The 21,227-nt window shown below is 36.4% G+C and overlaps 1 protein-coding gene across 1 annotated transcript; it reads right to left on the bottom strand.

Moving 5' to 3' along the window:
• Positions 1-14,261: 14,261 nt before the first annotated feature.
• Positions 14,262-18,773, bottom strand: LOC149580091 (GDSL esterase/lipase At3g26430-like). Its single transcript, XM_089789067.1, has 5 exons — positions 18,447-18,773; positions 18,122-18,331; positions 15,685-15,854; positions 15,316-15,586; positions 14,262-14,869 (listed from the first exon to the last, which is right to left on the bottom strand). The coding sequence occupies exons 1-5, from the start codon at positions 18,706-18,708 to the stop codon at positions 14,646-14,648; spliced, it is 1,137 nt and encodes a 378-aa protein (XP_089645193.1). The 5' UTR covers positions 18,709-18,773; the 3' UTR covers positions 14,262-14,645.
• Between the last annotated feature and the right edge of the window lie 2,454 nt (positions 18,774-21,227).

Genomic DNA, 21,227 nt, shown 5'->3' with positions numbered 1-21,227 from the left:
ATTCTTTGAGAATAACAATGATTTGCAGAATGAAGGTGAGATGAGGCAAGAAAAAAGTTTAAAACCTAGAATAGAGCCAAAAATTGAGATAACAACTCCTGCTTCTCGTAAGAATATGACAAAGAATCATCCATAAAAGCAAATCATCAGTAGTAGAGATAAAGGTGTGATGAAAAGAAGTAGAATCAATGAAAAACTATGTTTGATATCTCAAGTAGAAAGAAAGAATGCATATGAGGCATGCAAAGATGACTATTGGAAGCAAGCTATGAAAGAAGAATTGGATTAGATAGTGAAGAATGAGACATGGGAATTGGTCCCTAGACTAGCAGACAAGAATGTGATAGGAACAAAATGGGTATTCATGAACAAGATGAATGAACAAGGTGAAGTTGTAAGGAATAAAGAAAGATTGGTATGTAAATGTTACTCACAACAAGAAGGAATAGACTATAATGAAACGTATGCTTCTATGGAAAGAATTGAAGCAATAAGGTTATTCTTAGCCTATGCAGCACATAAGAAATTTAAAGTGTATCAGATGGATGTCAAGTCAGCATTTATGAATAAAGAACTTCAAGAAGAGGTATACATAAAATAGCCTAAAGGTTTTCCTTTAATAGATGGTACGGACATGGTATGCATATTAAAGAAAGCATTGTATGGCTTAAAACAAGCACTCAAAACTTGGTATGCAAGGTTGGAAAAGCATTTGACAAAAAATGGATTTAGTAAAGACATGGCAGACGCTAATCTATACTTGAAAAAAATAGATGATGGATTGTGATTTTGGTAATATTTTTTGATGATATCATATCTAAAAGAGATGATAATGAAAGTGACAAGTTTTTAGAACAAATAAAGAAGGAATTTGAAATGAGCATTATAGGGGAAATGAAATACTTCCTAGGATTATAGATTGTGCAGGATAGAGAAGGAATCTTTATTTCTCAGACTAATTATTTGAAAGATCTATTGAAAAGGTTTGGTTTGGAAACATGTAAACCATGATAACTAGACACAAGTTATCTACAAAGGATGAGACACCTACTATTGAGCAGAAGAAGTATAGATCTATGATTAAAGGATTGCAATATCTAACTCACACAAGCTTAGATATAGCAAATGCAGTTGGAATTGTTGCAAGATTTCAAGCTGAACCTAGAGAAGACATTATGTAGCAGTTAAGAGGATATTTAGATATCTGAAGGGAACACCAGAGTTCCAATTATGGTATGATAGATCTAATGATTTCGCTTTATATGCTTATATCGATGTTGATTGGACAAGTAATATGGATGACAGAAAGAGCACTAGTGGTTGAGCATTTTTTCTTGGAGAAAGATTGGTTTCTTGGTTAAACAAGAAGTAGAATTGTATCTCATAGAGTACAACAAAGGTAGAATATGTTGTAGCAGCAAACAATTGTAATCAAGTTGGTTGGATGAAGCGGATGCTAAGGGATATAAGGATAGAATTTAGTGAACCTATTGTTATACATTGTGATAACACAAGCATAATGAATATATCTAAGAATCCAATGTTGCATTCTAAGACTAAGCACATTTCTATCAAATATCACATGTTGAGATAGAAAGTTGCAGAAAAGGAAATCATATTGGAGTATTTAAGCACCAAAGAGAAGATTGTAGATATTCTCACTAAGCCTCTTCCCAAAGAGACTTTTGAGTATTTACAAGTTATGCTAGGGGTTATGCCCCTACCTACATTAGAGTAGATGGCGCAAGAGTACATCAGTCTAGTGTTACATAGCACTATTGTTTGTTTGGACTGAATGTTGATGCTTCCTGTATGGGGGAGTATCTATGATGGATACAGTCATTAGACTCTTGATAGATTTTGTTTTGAATAGTTTCTTTGGACACTTGAGTAGCTCAAAGACAGTTGTTGCAGAGATTGATAAGATGCAATGATAGATGGTTGCTAAAACCTTTGACATTGATGTCAATGGGGGAGAGATTATAACATGAAAAACATTTTGATATAGAGAACATTGAGGTATATTAATGGGAGAGAAGTGTGTGAATACAAAAGCTAGTATGATTGGTGAAGAGGATTTGAAAAGAAAGGATAATAGTCTTTAACAGTTGGTATTCTTAGAACTAGATGTTTTTCATCTATGTTGCCATCAATGCGAAAGGGGGAGATTATTGGAAGCATGAATGTTGATGATATTCCTATGGGGGAGTATTGTAGAAATGTGATTAGATCATTATCATGATGATATGTTACATTTATGACTGTGTTTTTCATTGATGTCAATATAGCAATGTTCTATGGTATTTGACAGAAGAATAGTGGTAAAGATCAAGTTGGTAAGGACAGATCATTGATTATTTTCACTAGCGAGGTTATAGGGAGATACTACTATGTCTAGTATATACAACTAACCTGGAGTGCAAAAGATATTAAATTTGGAAGAAGTTATACAAGATTTGGTAAAGACTATTCTGAGATAGAGTTTACAAAAGCATGTTCTAGTAAACTTGTCATATCTCCTAGCAGAGTTGTTATTCTAAGAAGCAAGGTTAAAGACGTGTAGAAGACATGTTGGAAATGACATGGCTAAGCTCGCTCATCATAATATTACATGTAAGAAAAGTTATTCAACTTACAAGGCAACAGATTATTGTTATCGCTAAGTAAAATATGTTCTTAATGAGGTCCTATAATAATTAATTGAGAAGGTGTAATAGCTGACTCAAGAAAGGGTATGTGTAGGATCATAGTGTACCAAACTATGGCCTTAAGTGGCAGTGAAAAATCAGCAAATTAGGATTGTGTCAACTTGACACATAATTTTAAAGTGGTTATGGACTTTATATCAAAAAGTTGGTAGAAAATAATCTATAGGAAATCAAATTTAATTTATAAACTATTAGGCCTTATTAGGAGAAAAAAATAATTGATTGGTCAAAAGTTTGGATTTTAATGCAGTACTACGAAAATTTCAAGGCGAAAATAAAAAGTAGGTGTATGTCTGACCACCTTAATCAAAATCAAATGATAACTTTTTAAATATAATTATAGATATAAAAAGTAGACTCATGCCTGGATGTGACACATGTTTTTGGGTATTTTTATTCCAAATAAATAATTAAATATGAATTTTCTACTAAAACTTTTTTAGAAAAAAACTCTCGTGTCTGACCACCTTAACTAATAGAAAATTTTACCAAATTTTTTTTTTTTTTTAATTTTCTTATACTAGGCAAAGCATAGAATGTGATGCAACTTTTGGATTTAAAAAATGTTATACTATTTGAAAGTTATAGCTATTTTTCAATCAGTATGTCAATTAGCACTTTACAATAATCTTCATTGAAAATTAACAAATAAATACTTATCGAACTCAGAATTTGATAGCAATTATAGCGATGGAATCTCGAGAGTGATATAAAAAACCCCTTTTCATTTCATTCAATTTCGATCAAAATAACATTGTCAGATGGCTACCCGAAGTCTGATTGTCACTGAAACCCTTCTCAAACACATTTTTTGGGTTGACAAAATAGGCTTGGTAAATACCAGGCCTAATCGGATATCTGATATGAAATCAGATATCCAATTTCAAATCGGATATTCAATTAGGCTCGGCAATTTTCCACACCAATTTGGAGGAAAATTTTAGAGGGGATTTTTTTCAATTTTAAATTTGGAGGGAGAGAAATTTAAGAGGAAATAATTTTAAGAGGGAAATTTTAGACTATTTTAGAGGGAAATTTATTTCGGGAAAGTGTGGACATTAGCATTATTATTATTAGATATTATTATAATTATTATCATATTATAGTAATATGTATGATTATTATTATTAAATATAATATAGTTATAAATATAATTATTATTATTATAACTAAATATAATATAGTGATATATATGATATATATTATTATTATTAAATATATATGTATAGTAGTATTATATGACTAAATTATTATATATAATAATATATTATTATTATATTAAAATATACAATATTATATAATTCTTAAATATAATATTATCATAAAATGCATCATTTCGACGCATTTCATGACAACATATGTCACTAGGACCCCTACTGGCCCCTTTCGATGCATTTCCAATGGGTCCCTAGGGGTCCTAGGGATGTACATTGTCATGGAATGTGTCGAACAAGGTCATAGGTCACCCTATGACCCCCTTAAACCCATATGAACAAATCTAATATGTCCCTAGAGGTCTTAGACCCCTAGGCGCATATGTCATCATGTAATGGGTCAAAAGGGGTCATAGGTCACCCTATGAATCCCTTCAACCCGTATGAAGGATTCTAATATGTCCCTAGGGGTCCTAGGACCCCTAGGGACATATGTCGTCATAAAATGGATTGAAAGGGGTCATAGGACCCGTATGAACAATTCTAATATGTCCCTAGGGGTCCTAGGACCCCTAGGGACAACATATGTCATCATGGAATGTGTCAAAGGGGATCATAGGTCACCCTATGACACCCTTTGACCCATATGAACAATTCTAATATGTCCCTAGGGGTCCTAGGACCCTTATGGACATATGTCATCATGAAATGGGCCGAAAGACATATGACCCCCTTCAACCCATATGAACGATTCTAATATGTCCTTAGGGATCCCAGGACCACTAGGGACATATGTCATCATGGAATGTGTTGAAGGGGGTCATAGGGTGACCTATGACCCCCGTCGATCCATATGAATGATTCTAATATGTCCCTAGGGGTCTTAGGACCCCTAGAGACATACGTTGTCATGTAATTAGTGGAAGGGGGTCATAGGTCACCCTATGACCCCCTTCAACCCATATAAATGATTCTAATATGTCTCTAGGGGTCCTAGGAACACTAGGGACATATGTCATCATGGAATGAGTTGAAATGCCCCCTTTGACCTATATGAACAATTCTAATATGTCCCTATGGGTCCTAGGACCCCTAGGGACATATGTTGTCATGGAATGTGTCAAAGGGGGTCATGGGTCACTCTTTCACCCCCTTCGACCCATATGAACAATTCTAATATGTCCCTAGCAGTCCTAGGAACCCTAGGGACATATTAGAATCGTTCATATGGGTCGAAGGGGGTCAAAGGGTGACCTATGACCCCTAGGGACATATGTCATCATGGAATGACCCTCTTTGACCCAAATGAATGATTCTAATATGTCCCTAGGGGTCTTAGGACCCCTAGCAATATATGTCATCATGGAATGTGTTGAAGGGGGTCATAGGTCACTTCGACCCATATGAATGATTCTAATATGTCCCCAGAACCCATAAGGACATATGTCATCATGTAATGGGTCAAAAAGGGTCATAGGGCACCCTATAACCCCTTTGACCCATGTGAATGATTCTTATATATCCCTAGGGGTCGTAGGACCCATAGAGACATATGCCATCATAGAATGTGTCGAAGGAGGTCATAGGTAACCCTATGACCCCCTTTGACCCATATAAATGATTCTAATATGTCCCTAGGGGTCCTAGGACCCCTAGGGACATATGTTGTCATGGAATGTGTTGAAGGGAATCATAGGTCACCCTATGACCCCCTTCGACCCATATCAACGATTCTAATATGTCCCTAGGGATATATTTCATGGAATGGATCAAAAGGGGTCATAGGTCATCCTATGATCCCCTTCAACCCATATGAATGATTCTAATATATTTCTAAGGGTCCTAGGACCCTTAGGAACATATATCATCATGAAATGTGTCGAAGGGGGTCATAGGTCACCCTATGACCCCCTTCAACCCATAAGAATGATTGTAATATGTCCCTAGGGGTCCTAGGACCCCTAGGGACATAAATCATCATCTAATGGGTGGAAGGGGGTCATAGGTCACCCTATGACCCCCTTCAACCCATATGAACAATTCTAATGTGTTCCTAGGGGTCCTAGGACCCCTATGGACATATGTCATCATGGAATGGGTCAAAAGGGGTCATAGGTCACACTATGACCCCCTTCAACCCATATGAACAATTCTAATATGTCCCTAGGGGTCCTAGACCCCTAGGGACATATGTCATCATGTAATGGGTCGAAAGCGGTCATAGGTCACTCTATGACCCCCTTCGACCCATACGAATGATTCTAATATGTCCCTATCACCCTATGATCCCCTTCAAGCCATATGAATGATTCTAATATATCCCTAGGGGTCCTAGGACCCTTAGGACCCCTAGAGACATATATTGTCATGGAATGTGTCGCAACCCATATGAATGATTGTAATATGTCCCTAGGGGTCCCAAGACCCCTAGGGACATAAGTCATCATCTAATGGGTGGAAAGGGGTGACCTATGACCCCCCTTCAACCCATATGAATGATTCTAATGTGTTCCTAGGGGTCCTAGGACCCCTAGGAACATATGTCATCATGGAATAGGTCAAAAGGGGTCATAGGTCACACTATGACCCCCTTCAACTCATATGAATGATTATAATATGTCCCTAGGGGTCCTAGGACCCCTAGGGACATATGTCATCATGGAATGTGTCAAAAGGGATCATAGGTCACCCAATGACCCCCTTTGACCCATATGAACAATTCTAATATGTCCCTAGGGGTCCTAGGACCCCTACATTAGGGTCATAGGTCACCCAATGACCCCCTTCGACCCATATGAATGATTATATTATGTCCTTATGGGTCATGGGACCCCTAGAGACATATGTCGTCATTGAATGTGTCGAAAGGGGTCATAGGTCACCCTATGACCCCCTTTGACCCATATGAACGATTTTAATATGTCCATAGGGGTCCTAGGACCCCTAGGGACGTATGTCATCATGTAATGGGTCAAAATGGGTCATAGGTCATCCTATGACCCCCTTCAACCCATATGAATGATTTTAATATGTTCCTAGGAACATATGTCATCATAGAATGGGTCGAAAAGGGTCATAGGTCACCCTATGAACCCCTTCAACTCATATGAACAATTCTAATATGTCCTTAGGGGTCCTAGGACCCCTAAGGACATATGTCATCATCGAATGGGTTGAAGGGAGTCATAGGGTCATAGGTCACCCTATGACCCCCTTCGACTCATATGAACGTTTCTAATATGTCGTCATGTAATGGGTCGAGACCTATAACCCCTTTCGACCCATATGAAAGATTCTAATATTTTCGTAGAGGTCCTAGGACCTCTAGGGACATATGTCATCACAAAATGGGTCGAAGGGGGTGCTAAGTCACTCTATGACCCCCTTTGACCCATATAAATAATTCTAATATGTCCTTAGGGGTCCTAGGACCCCTAGGGACATGTCATAATGTAATGGGTCAAAATAGGTCATAGGTCACCCTATAACCCCTTTCGACCTTTCGACCCATATGAACAATTCTAACATATGTCGTCATGGAATGGGTTGACCTATGACCCCCTTCAACCCATATGAACAATTATAATATGTCCCTAGGGGTCCTAGGACCCATAGGGACATATGTTGTCATGGAATGAGTCGAAAGGGGTCATAGGGTCCTAGGACCCCTAGGGACATATGTTGTCATGGAATGTGTTGAAGGGGTTCATAAGTCACCCTATGACTCCCTTCGACCCATATGAACGATTCTAATATGTCCCTAGGGTTCCTAGGTCCCCTAGGGATATATGTGGACCCCTAGGGACATATGTCATTATGTAATGGGTTGAAGGGGGTCATAGGTCACCTAAGACCCCCTTCGACCCATATGAAAGATTATAATATGTCTCAAGGGGTCCTAAGACCCCTAGGGACATATGTCATCATGGAATGGGTTGAAGGGGGTCGTAGGGAACCCTATGACCCTCTTCAACCCATATGAATGATTCTAATATGTCCCTAGGGGTCCTAGGACCCCTACGGACATATGTTGTCATGGAATTGGTCGAAAGGGGTCATAGGTCACCCAATGACCCCCTTCAACCCATATGAACGATTCTAATATGTCCCTAGGGGTTTTAGGACCCCTAGGGACATATGTCATGATGGAATAAGTCAAAGGAGGTCATAGGTCACCCTATGACCCTCTTCGACCCATATGAATGATTTTAATATTTTCCTAGGGGTCCTAGGACCCCTAAGGACATATGTCGTCATGGAATGCGTCAAAAGCCCTTCGACCCATATAAATGATTCTAATATGTGCCTAGGGGTCCTAGGACCTCTAGGGACATATGTAGTTATGGAATGTGTTGAAAGGGGTCATAGACCTATGACCCCTTTTGACCCATAAAAATGATTGTAATATGTCCCTAGGGGTCCCCCTAGGGACATATGTCCTTATAGAATGCGTCGAAAGGGGTCATAGGTCATCCTGTGACCCCTTTTGACCCCCTTCATCCCATATAAACAATTGTAATATGTCCCTAAGGGTCCTAGGGACATATGCCATCATGGAATGCATCCAAAGGGGTCATAGGTAATCTTATTACCCCCTTTGACCCATATAAACAAGTCTAATATGTCGTTAGGGGTCCGTCATGGAATGCATCGAAAGGCATCATAGGTCATCCTATGACCCCCTTCGACCCATATAAACGAGTCTAATATGTCCTAAGGGGTCCTAGGAGCCCTTTGGACATATGTCACCATGGAATGCATCGAAATGACCTATGATCCCCTTCGACCCATATAAATGATTCTAATATGTCTCGAGGGGTTCTAGGACCCCTAGGGACATATGTTGTCATGGAATGCGTCGAAATGACCTATGACCCCTTTCGACCCATATAAATGATTCTAATATGTCCCTAGGGGTCCTAAGACCCCTAGGGATATATGTCGTCATGGAATTTGTCGAAAGGGGTCATAGGTCATTCTATAACCCCCTTCGACCCATATAAATGATTCTAATATGTCCCTAGGGGTCCTAAGACCCCTAAGGACATGTCGTAATAGAATGTGTTGAAAGTGGTCATAGGTCATCCTATGACACCCTTCGACCCATATAAATGATTCTAATATGTCCCTAGGGGTCCTAGAATCCCTAGGGACATATGTCGCCATGGAATGTGCCGAAAGGGGTTAGAAGTCATCCTGTAACCCCCTTCGACCCATATAAACAATTCTAATATGTCACTAGGGGTCCTAGGACCCCTAGGGACATATGTCATTATGGAATGTTTCGAAAGGGGTCATAAGTCATCCTATGACACCCTTCGACCCATATAAATGATTCTAATATGTCCCTAGGGGTCCTAGAAACCCTAGGGACATATGTCGCCATTGAATGTGCCGAAAGGGGTTAGAAGTCATCCTATGACCCCCTTCGACCCATATAAGCAATTGTAATATGTCACTAGGGGTCCTAGGACCCCTAGGGACATATGTCATTATGGAATGTTTCAAAAGGGGTCATAGGTCATCCTATGTTCCCCTCAACCTATATAAATGATTTTAATATGTCCCTAGGATTTCTAGGACCCCTAGGGACATATGTTGTCATAGAATGTGTCAAAAGGGGTCATAAGTCATCCTATGATCCCCTTTGACCCATATAAATGATTCTAATATGTACATAGGTGTCCACCTAGGGACATATGTTGTCATGGAATGTGTTGAAAGGGGTCATAGGTCATCCTATGACCCCTTTCGACCCATATAAATGATTATAACATGTCCCTAGGGGTCCTGGGTCATCCTATGACCCCTTTTGACCCACATAAAATATTATAACATGTCTCTAGGGGTCCTAGGACCCTTGGAGACATATGTTATCATGGAATGTGTCAAAAGGGGTCAGAGGTCATCCTATGACCCCCTTCGACCCATATAAATGATTCTAATATGTCTCTAGGGGTCCTCGGACCCCTAGAGACATATGTCATCATGGAATGTGTTGAAAGCAGTCATAGATCATCCTATGACCCCTTTCGACCCATATAAACAATTTTAATATGTACCTAGGGGTCCGAGCATATGTCATCATGGCATGTGTCGAAAGGGGTCATAAGTCATCCTGTGACCCCCCTTCAACCCATATAAATGATTCTAATATGTTATGTCATCATGGAATGTGTGGGAAGGGGTCATAGGTCATCTTGTGACCCCCTTCAACTCATATAAATGATTCTAATATGTCCGACCCCTAGGGACATATGTCATCATGGAATGTGTCAAAAGGGATCATAAGTCATCTTGTGACCCCCTTCAACCCATATAAATGATTCTAATATGTCCCTGGGGGACCCCTAGGGACATATGTCATCATGGAATATTTCGAAAGGGGTCAAAGGTCATTCTGTGACCCCCTTCGGCCCATATAAATGATTCTAATATGTCTGTAGGGGTCCTAGGACCACTAAGGATATATGTTGTCATGGAATGTGTCGAACCTATGACCCCCTTCGACCCATATAAATGATTCTAATATTTTCCTAGGGACATATATCATCATAGAATGTGTCAAAAGTTGTCATAGGTCATCCTATAACCCCCTTTGACCCATATAAACAATTCTAATATGTCCCTAGGGGACCTAGGACCCCTAGGGACATATGTCATCATGGAATGTGTCGAATGACCTATGACCCCGTTCGACCCATATAAACAATTATAATATGTCCCTAGGGGTCCAAGGACCCCTAGAGACATATGCCATCATGGAATGTGTCATAAGGGGTCATAGGTTGTCCTGTGACCCCCTTCGACCCATATAAACAATTCTAATACTTCCCTAGGGGTTCTAGGACCCCTAGGGGCATATGTCGTAATGGAATGTGTCGAAAGGGACCTATGACCCCTTTCGACCCGTATAAATGATTCTAATAGAAATAATAAATTAAAAATATAATAATATAGTAAAAATAATAATAATATGGTGTAATAATCATATATATATTATATTTATAAATAATAATAATAATAATAGCATAATATATTATTATATATTAATAATATATATTATATTTATAGATTATAATAATAATAATAACATAATATATTATTATATATTAATAGATTATATATTATATCTTTTCATTACGTTATTATATTATATATTTATAGATTATATATTATATCTTTACATATTTCATAACTCAAATTAGTCATATAACTCACAAATTTTTTTTTTGCTCCAATTTTTTTTCTGCCAGTATCGAATATCCGCTAAGGCTTGGGCCTTACTTTCTAGGTTTGGTACCTAGATAGGTGAAAAAAAGTTAGAGCGGATTTTGAAGCACTTTTAGATGTCTTCAAACTCTATTTTTTTCACATTGCCACTTTTTGGCACACCATGATCCAACACATACCTGAAATTGTTCATGGACTCGATATAAAGGAAGGACATTTTCCTTTGTTGAAAATGAACAATTGGATGAAGGACGAAGAGTGTAAAGGAGAAGAAAAGATATAATTGCGAAGATAAGTAGAGCAGAGCAAAGTTGGAGAAAACTATTTTATTTTGAGATCCAAGGTTTGATATTTGGATCCACGTGCCCTAGTCTACAAGGTCTGACAGTGATTGGTCTGGTTGACAAGACAAAGGAAAGATGATAAAGTACAGTACGAACAATTATTCTGCAAGAAATATTTGAGAGATCAGTTGGACAATGAAGTTCAATGGTCTTTCCCCAAAAGTTGTTTGGATAGTAGGCCCTTATGACTTCTACAACTCGTAACAAGGTTGAAATCTTCTAACAAGGATTCAAAGTCTCATAATAGGGACTCTTATATATTGAATGTGTTTATAGACTCTTAACAGGGTCCATCCTCTAACAAGAAATATATATTTTTTTTAAAAAAATTTATTTATTTATTTTTTGTGGCTATCATTCTCACTAGGGTTTTCCCTAGTTAACAAATTTGGTGTAATTTTGTATATGCATCTTGTTATGGTTGTTGTTTACTTTGATTGAATGGTTAAGATTAATTAAGGTTGATAAATGTTGTAATTGGATAACTAATCTCCGCTCCCCCACCCCCGCCCACCCGCCCTCCTAGTTATCTTGGTGGACTATTATTTATAACAGTTAAGTGTGCATAAAGTATGTCGAAGACATACCGAAAAGATGCTTGATTTACATAGAGCAGTTTATAGACAAAGCTCTTTAGAAGTAGTTTTTGATGGTTGCATTATATCTCATAACAAAGATGGAATCTTGACATGGGAATTTGTATAGTGACAATAGATAGTCTAATGGTGACATCAATGAGTATGCAAGGTTTGCAGTCGCACATGTGAGAAGTTGTAAAGATATTGAGTCAATACTGTTGTTTAATTGTGAAATAATTAATTGTCTTAGTATAGTCTTATTCTAATTAATTGGGAAAGCCTCATGGCCAACTCAAGGAATTGTTTTGAGGACATGGTATAAAGGATGGTTATTCTCCTTTTGGTAGAGTGTGAATTGGATCTGTATGAAGTGTGAAGTGTGCGAATAAGAGTAGAGTATTTGGTAAATGCGAGTAAGCAATCCAAGGGATTATTGGATGTGAAGTTGGTGATCTAGTATCAAGATTAGAAGAAGAAGAAAAATTTGGTTGACAAGACAGAGGAAGATGAAGTACATAGTTTATTTTTATTATTCTGCAAGTAGTAATACATAGATCATTTGGACAGTGGGTTCATTAGTCTTGCCCCTGAAGCTATTTGGACAGTGGGTCCATCTGCCTTCTACAATTCCTAACAAGGTTGGAATCTCGTAATATGGATTCAAAATGTTCTAACAAGGACTAATATGTATTGAATTTTTTTATTAACTCCTAACAGGGTTCATCCTCTAACAAGGAATATTTTTATTAGTACATGATCTTGTGGGTTCCATCCCCATCAGGGTTTTCCCTTTCGTGCATAAGTATTTTGTTGTAGTTACTTATTATATTGCTTTTATGGTTAAGGATTAATAAGGTTGATAAATGGTATGAAATACAAGTACAGTTCATTTTTATTATTATGCAAGTAGTAATACAAAGATCATTTGGACAGTGGGTTCATTGGTCTTGCCTCTGAAGCTATTTGGATAGTGGGTCCATCTACCTTCTACAACTCCTAAAAGGGTTGGAATCTCCTAATAGGGATTCAAAGTCTCCTAACATGGATTGATATGTACTGATTATTTTTATTGACTCCTAACAGGTCCATCCTCTAACAAAGAATATTTGTATTAATATATGATCTTGCGGGTACCATCCCCACCGAAGTTTTCCCTTTGATCAAGGGTTTCCCTAGTTAACATATTTGGTGTTATTGTGCATGAGTATCTTATTGTGGTCATTGATTATATTGCTCATATGGTTAAGGATTAATAAGGTTGATAAATGTTATAATAGTTGGATTATTGATCACCTCACCCCCCACCCTCAGTTATATTATAGGACTTTACAGTCTAACAAATGCAACCTTTGAAAATGGCGTGGATTAAGCTCCTAACAAAAATGTACATGTAAGAAAAAATATCTTGATTTTTTTCACTCAATGATTGTTTTTACATAATTTTATTGTTTTATACCATAAATCATTCAGATCATGAAGAATTTTTTCAGAAACTTTCGTAGATACCTACTGTATTTTTCAAATTTTGAAAATTGATCAATGGTACATTTCTATCAAAAACCGAGGCACATCCCTTGAAGAAGCAATCCCACTGAGTGAAAAGTTCTCATATGTTTACTAACTTTTCAAAGAATAATCAGGTTTACTTAAAAATTGAGTTCATTTTTTTACTACCAAAATGGAGATATACTAATAATAATAATAAGGGACATTAACATTTCATCAATCACCTCATTTATCCACAAAAATATCCAAGTCACATCAATGATCCTGTTGAGAATTTAGGAAGGCCAGAAACGATTCAACATCGAATATATGGAAGTATTGTGTGACAATTTATGAATTCGTCTAGATAGCTTAAACATCACATACTAAGGTTTGATTCCTAAGCTAAAAGTCAAAGTTGGCCACCCTTAAACATCACACACCAAGGAAAAAATTAAGTTTGGAAAAATTAAGTCAACATTGACTATTTAACACTTTTAGTCTTGGAATGAAGCTTAGTGTGTGATGTTTAAGCGGTGAAAATTGGCTTATTTTTTTCAAGCTTAATTTAAACAGCCACATTCATTACAGTAAAACACAGCACAGCATAAGTAAAATAATGAAGATATATGGTTTGCATGTGATTAAGTGCATCTATAAGAGATCCCTTTCGCCTCTATTCATCCTTTCTTGACTCCAAATTTGTAGTACAGTTAGCCACGTTAGATGGTGGACTGAATTACGAGGATACCCATAACATAACTAAAAATAAAATCTAAATTTAAATAATGAAGATATAATTCTGGAAGATATGAGGTCTTACAATTAATTTTCTGCAACATGATCAACTTTACAGAGTCCACAATCTGCTTTTCAATAAGGCAACAGGAAATAGGCTCTCTTTATTTGTGATTTAACTCTGAAAAGGGAATTTGCGCTTCACAAATTCAATTTTTTTTTTGTTATTCCATGACTAAATAAAGTCATTCAACTGAACCGATCCACTTGGGAAATCTTATCTATGACATTTTGACACACAGTACTAATAGAGGAAATAATAAGCTATTTTCAATGGTACAGACAATCCCCTTGTTGATAGAGCAAACAACGAACCATAATTTATTTTCAATCGCTTAAAGTTTTTTAACAGATTTGAGAAAGAGGAAGAGAAGGGTCGGAGAATTCTCCAGAAATAACATGCTGAAAAATGTGGTGATTAGAAGCCTCTGTATAGTGAACCCCATCCCAATTCAAATAAATAGATGGATCTGTGCATGACTTTCCTAGCGTTGATCCACAGCCAATATTCCTGTCGTAATTGTATTTGCCTCCATGCCCACAGCAAGCCCTTATATTATACTTAAATCCTGCAAATAATCAATCAATACAAGCTCAGGGTAATCAGATAGTAAAACAAGTTGAAATCATGTAGGCTTCAGAGATATTAGATTTCTACAGTTTATAATGATATATGTGCTTGGATTCTAAGTTCAGTTGTGTAAAAGTTATTTGTATTAGTGTTTTGAATTACACAATGTAATGATAAATGTGTTTGGATTCTAAGTTCAGTTATGTATAAGTTATTTGTATTAATGTTTTGAATCACACTTTATGATCTATCATTTTCCTTCAATCTGATAATAAATCACAGACCATGATCCAAAACAATAGTGTAAATAACTCCTAAGCTAAGCACACTTAGACTTATTATTTAGACTTTTTCCCACTACCAACACTCAGTATTTTTACACCTAAAGCAATGAAATTTTTGTATTTTTATTTAAAAGGGCAATATTGATACAGTACAATGTACCTTCTTTGGAAGCATTTGTTACCAGGCCATATTTGATTGAATACATATTCACATATGTTATTGCTGCTTTAGGGAGATCCTTTCTCAGCTGTATAACTGCTTCCTTAAGTAGTCTGTTGAAATCCTGAGCGACTTCGTTGTATGGAATAGCACAGCCATATTTATCAGTCTCAGATGGGGTGTGAGGAAGCCTATCCAGAATATAAGGCAGGCACCCAACTGGACCAGTGCTATGTATTAAGAAATACATCCCTCCTCCAAAATGTAGATTCTGTTTGTCACAAAAAAAAAGGAAAAAAGCCATTTCAGATTATTTATGTGTCATAAAGGAATAGGGAAGTTATGTTCTCTTGGAGCTCAATACTCAACCTTGATAATGGTAGAAAACTGGCTGAGAACATCAGGAATGAAAGCTCTCACTTGGTCTGCGGTCATGTTGAGGAAATACCCAGCAACGAGATCATTCTGACCAATGTCAAATGTATAGAGAGCTCTGTTGAAATACTCTGGTTTGGGAAGTAGATCTTTGTAAGGAGCACCTGCATTTTCATTGCTTTTCATATATCATCCACATATATAAAGAGAGCTATACAAGTGTATATGCTCATGCCATGATCCACAGAACTGTGTTTAAATCTCCTGTCCTTAGTATAAGCATGAATTATCCTAACATATAACTCGGATAAACAACAACATATCTAGGATAAAGATAATTCAAGGTACCATAATACTACTTAATCTAAATGTTTGATAAGGAGCAAGATTGATCTAGGAAAAAGGTAATTCAAGGTAATGCTAGTACCAAGAATATAAGCTTTCAGTATGTACATGTTCTTCCCAGAATCAAAGCATTATCTAATTGTAGGTTGATTTTCTGTGCTTGGTGTTAATTAGCATTACTATAATTTGTTCTCAAAATGAAATCTTGTTAAAAGACCAAAGCAGATCTAGGAAAAAATAGTAGTTCTGATCGATGATAGATCATACCGTCCTCTCAACATATGGATACAAAGATATCTGCTATAAAAATCAGATTCGTAAGGTCAGACTTGAAGAAGGACAGCTCAGTCTTACTACAGCATTGATGATGGCAACTGATCTCTAAATCAAACTGGAGTACATCTGATAAGCATCATGAACGATTGCTATAACGAAATCCAGACCCTCTGAATTAAACCATGTGTTAGGCTATTCAAATTCTCAACATGAAGCTTAGATCTCATGTCATGATAGTATGTGGTTATAAAAAGGATATTTAATTCAAAAGATGGAAATGATTAGGGCTGAGTTCTAAAACAGTAGATTAGAAAATAGCTGCAGTTGCGGAAATGGAAGTAATCTAAATAAATGAAAGGCTTTATGGGCTATGTTTACTATAAATCCCATTTCCATTTCCTCTATCTGCTTCAGAGTAAATATTAAGCTTATGCACAATGTGTACTCTGCTATAGTTAGCAGACATTTTACAAATATCACTTTGCTAGAAATCTATGGGGGAAATAAACCGAGGTTGAATTAGATGCTCTCACAGTTGGTCTAGCTGGCACTGTTAGTTATGCCGACATCAGCATTTTGAAGAGGTTCTTTGCAGGGAAACAAAATTCTTCATCTCTTGCAGAAAAACTTGTTGATCTCCTTGCTAGTTATCCAATGCATAATTGGAAATATAAGCAGACAATAAATGCAAAACAAATTTAAAATTCCAAGAGGAACTTGCAGTGTTCTTCCTTCAAAGAAGACCTGCTTGTTATTTCTTTAAAACTAGCTTCCATGGAAGCAACGAATTAACTTGCTATGACCCTTTCCATGGCTGAGCTTGTTATAGAGTGTCAAGATGTTGTCTTGTAGCTCTTAGTCCCCTGTTTTCTATCAAAGAGCATAGTCCTTTTATTTGGTTCCTTCGGCTATATGGTTCATTCATACTCTTGTTATAAGAAATGGGAGGGATCCACCTGCCTCTTGCTTAGTACATTGTAAAACTTAAAAGAAAAGAATATTTTCCCCAGTGGGTGTCAAATGATTAAGCTACTGTTTCTGTAAGTTTGTAGGTGTCAAATAATTAAGCAGAAAATTGACTGATATGCGCTTGTATCTTTAAGAACTGGGTATTGTCTGCAATGCATCACAAATGGGATCTTCTCTCCTAAAAACCTTCATTATCAGCTCATTAACTTTGAATGCCCCACCTTAAAGCAGTTCTATATGGCCATCTTTTATTCAGTCCTAGATTCCTAACAAAACAGAAAAAATTCCAGCCCTACTACTTATCGAAATGCTGAGAGTTGTGCCCTTGGTCTATCAGTGAAGTTATAAGTTTCTTAATGAGCCCACCAGGGATGAAGTCTTGTAGAGTGTAAGGTTCCAACATCAAAAAGAGATGAGGCCGATATCGTGCCCTGGGCAAATCTGGCAGAATGGATACCCCTTAGTTCTTGAATCTTAGCCGAAGAGGTTCAGCCATAAGGCTCGTGCTCCCGTATCTAGTAGCTAAACAGATTTCATGAAAATTCTGACCCCTCAGTCCTTGACTCTTAGCTGAAGAGGTTCAGCCATAAGACTTGTACTCCCGTATATGGTAGCTAAACAGATTTCTTGGAAATTCTGAGAGCTACTCAAGGCTCTGATTTATCAGAATCTCTACAATATGATTTACTTTAGTAAAACCTCTGATAATTATGCATGTTATAGATTTCCTATTCATACATTCTCAGCAAATGCAAGGAAATGTGCCTATACCAATCCTCGTATTCAGAGCAATGTCTATTATGTTAGAGGTACCATCAAATCCAAACTTAGTATATCTTACTTTGATTAAACGCATCAATGACCTTGTTCTTGAATTGGTTGAACTGCCATGTTTGCACATCAAGTGAGAAAGGACTGAACCCAGATTGACGCAATGTGGTATTCTGTGACCTAATGGTGGATCCAGCAGTCGCGAAATTCGCACCATGGCTGAAGTTTGAACCCACGGACTGAAGATATGGACTCAAGTATGGCAGCCCCAAGCTTTCAGCTGCATTAAACTCAAAATCAAACCAAACCAAACCCATTACTCAAACCTACAACAAACCATTGAACTACTTAAGATCAAAACACTAGAAAACAGTAAAGTAAGTAAATAAGCATACCAATGAAATCTATCACTAGTCTTCCATCACAGTATCTGCCTGAAGGCTTGTGAAAGAAAGTCTCTCCATTAGGTGTGGGAGCAGGACCAAAAGCTGCAGAAAGCCCACCAGTGTCTGAGTTTGAGTCTCCAAAATTGAAGATTGCTGGAAACTCACAATCTATTGCATTGCCAAATGGAACATTTAACACTAACAGAAAAACAAGTAGAACAAAATAGAACTTCCATTGGTACACTGAAATCTTCTGGTTTCTCACAAACATCTTGCATACCAGTAGTACTAATCAAACCCGGGTAGGTTGGATATAATGAGCAAATAATACTATGGAAGTTAATTCTTTGGATTTGATACATCAATCCTATCATGACATTGTTCACGTGGACAATTTTTGTTTGTATTGTATCACGAGATAACATGGAATCTATCTACAATATTGAAAATCTATTTGTTTAAATGCCATTTCAGTTATATTCTTCTAGACTTTGAAAACTAAAGATTTGGAATACCTAATTGTCTTTCAGAAAGTTACGGGATAGACTAATGGATCAACCAGACGGAGTGGCATGCCGAATCTGGTGGTGGAGATGCCATGAATAGTAAATCAAATTCCTTTTTAAGAGTATTTGTTTTTTCGTTTAATTTTTTTTACAAAAAAAGTGTATGGACTGTTGGGTTTGAATTTGGAAGGCAGTTTGTTTATGGGTTTCGTGATAAGACCTGACATCTGAATTCTAATCAGAGGGGCCTTCATGTACTCTTAACAAGAAGCATGATTGGCTAATTATAATCCAGTGTAAATGGTCAGAGCAAGTGCAACAATTCAACTACTTAAAAAAAAGCAATAATGTTACTGGACCAAAAAGGCATTAGAGTTGCTGGACATCACTAAAGGTTTTTAAAAGTTTGTAGAAACATTTTATTGTGAACATATGGTTTCCATAGTTTAAGAAGTTATTGTGCAAAGTTTCTTGAGTCAATTGTGTGGATTTATTTGTTTCACAATTTATATTAAATTTAATGAACTATCATGATGATTCTGTGACTAATTTGTATGAACTTTTATGTAAAATTTCGCAAAGTTGGTCTCACAAATTTTTTATATAATAAAAATACAACATAAACTAAAATCTTTAGTTTTTCAATCTAAAAAGTAAAGATTTTAGAAAATAAGATTCAATGTATGTTTATGTTTTAATATTTATAATGATATCTTCTTATCCATTAAAATTAATGGTCACATGTTGATATTTAATTATTTTTATATTAAAATATAAATATAGTATTAATGAAATATTATATTATTTAAAATATGACTTTTAGTATTTGTTTAAGACATCACCATGTGCATGTGCATAAGGGTAAATTTAGGCAATCCAAGATGTACCCAATAAGATATGATGCAAATGTAAGAGAAGATCACTTAAACAAATTATGAGAATAAATAAAAATATATATTTAAATAATAAATTGCATGTGCACATTTTACAAAATCCAACACAAGTCAATTAGATTAGGTCATATTTTATCCAAAAGATATCATAAATAAATCTAGGCTAGTCTTCACATACACAATTTTTCAAAATTATTTCAACTTTCACTTGAAACCTTCCATTTAATATTGGGCCCATTTAATTTTGTTACCAGCACAAGGGTTAAGATGCATGTAAGATGTCTCAAAAAAAATCAATTTGAAAATTTATAATAAATCACTCAATGTTCAAAACAAGCTTCAAATTCAAAATTAGCTCATCAATAAAAATAGACACATCTATGCACTAGATGGGAGATAGATACATCAATGAATTAGACAAAAGATGAGGACAACATGAGTGCTCTACTAGGGTTTTTCTTCCTTTACTTTGCTACATATATTTTCCTCACATTTAATGTGGGAGTTTTAAAATTATTTTCAATGGCCTTGGCCAACCTCGATCTAATAAGTGATGCTAGTGTTGGAGCTTTGCCAATTCACAAAAATAGTTAACACCCTTGAACAAATGACCTAGAAAACTTGTCTGCATTTTTTTTCACAAGGTATGGCTTTAGGTATTCCTAATGTTATTATGTCTATTTAGGACTTTGATAGTGCATGGTTTGGTGGCTTAAATTTTTACTTTGATAGGGTATTTTGTGGGGAGGGTTCCACTTGAAAGTCTGCTTTGTGGTTGGGTTGCTAAGGCCTAGGCCCCCATCAGGTCTGTCTTGATGACATCCAAAATCTCACCAAAACCCTTTTTATGCTTCGCTTTACCAAGTCTACCCATGTTCAAGGTATTTTACAACACAAGTCCTAGTTTATTTAGCCTTCCTTGCTTGGTTTTTTAGCCATGATCTTGATACTTCTTTGTCTTTCATGACAAGAAGCTCAAATTCTCTATTTGGATTTAATTCCCTAGTCTTCCTTTTTCTTGTTGGTCATTTTTGGAAACTCTAGTCAAAAGTAGAGCAATTATTTCACACTTGTCCTCAAAAGAGGGTATATGTGGAAGTTAATTTGTCTCTATACCTCAAGAGACTATTGATGTTCAAATAAGATATTTGTGATGCTCTTAAAGTTTTATTTATTTCAATTTTCTCTATACTTGTTATTGATCTCAATGTCAAAAACACAATAACAAGGATTATCCTTTGGCTACTCTTAGAGTCAAAACTCCTCCTAAGGTTTATACTCATGCATGTTCGTCTCAGGCCCCCAAAGTTGCAAATGGTTAGACTAAAATTGTTCTCAAAGTAAATTGTTCCTTGTATGCTTCTAGAAGCAACAAAGTTTTCCCTCTTTGC

The sequence above is a fragment of the Cupressus sempervirens genome, chromosome 1 (genome assembly GCF_028749045.1).
Source record: "Cupressus sempervirens isolate cs-2001-9-10 chromosome 1, ASM2874904v1, whole genome shotgun sequence".
Lineage (NCBI taxonomy): Eukaryota > Viridiplantae > Streptophyta > Pinopsida > Cupressales > Cupressaceae > Cupressus > Cupressus sempervirens.
The sequence above is the reverse complement of the archived record's forward strand: the minus strand, read 5'-3'. Positions and strand labels throughout refer to the sequence as shown.

What these genes read in the sequence shown, in the direction of transcription:
- LOC149580091 (XM_089789067.1), bottom strand. Translation starts at nt 18,708, where the DNA reads ATGTTTGTGAGAAACCAGAAGATTTCAGTGTACCAATGGAAGTTCTAT. An exon ending in CATTGATGCGTTTAATCAAA is followed by an intron (nt 15,855 to 18,121) that starts GTAAGATATACT and finishes ATGAAAATGCAG; the next exon opens with GTGCTCCTTACAAAGATCTA. An exon ending in AACAAATGCTTCCAAAGAAG is followed by an intron (nt 14,870 to 15,315) that starts GTACATTGTACT and finishes GATTATTTGCAG; the next exon opens with GATTTAAGTATAATATAAGG.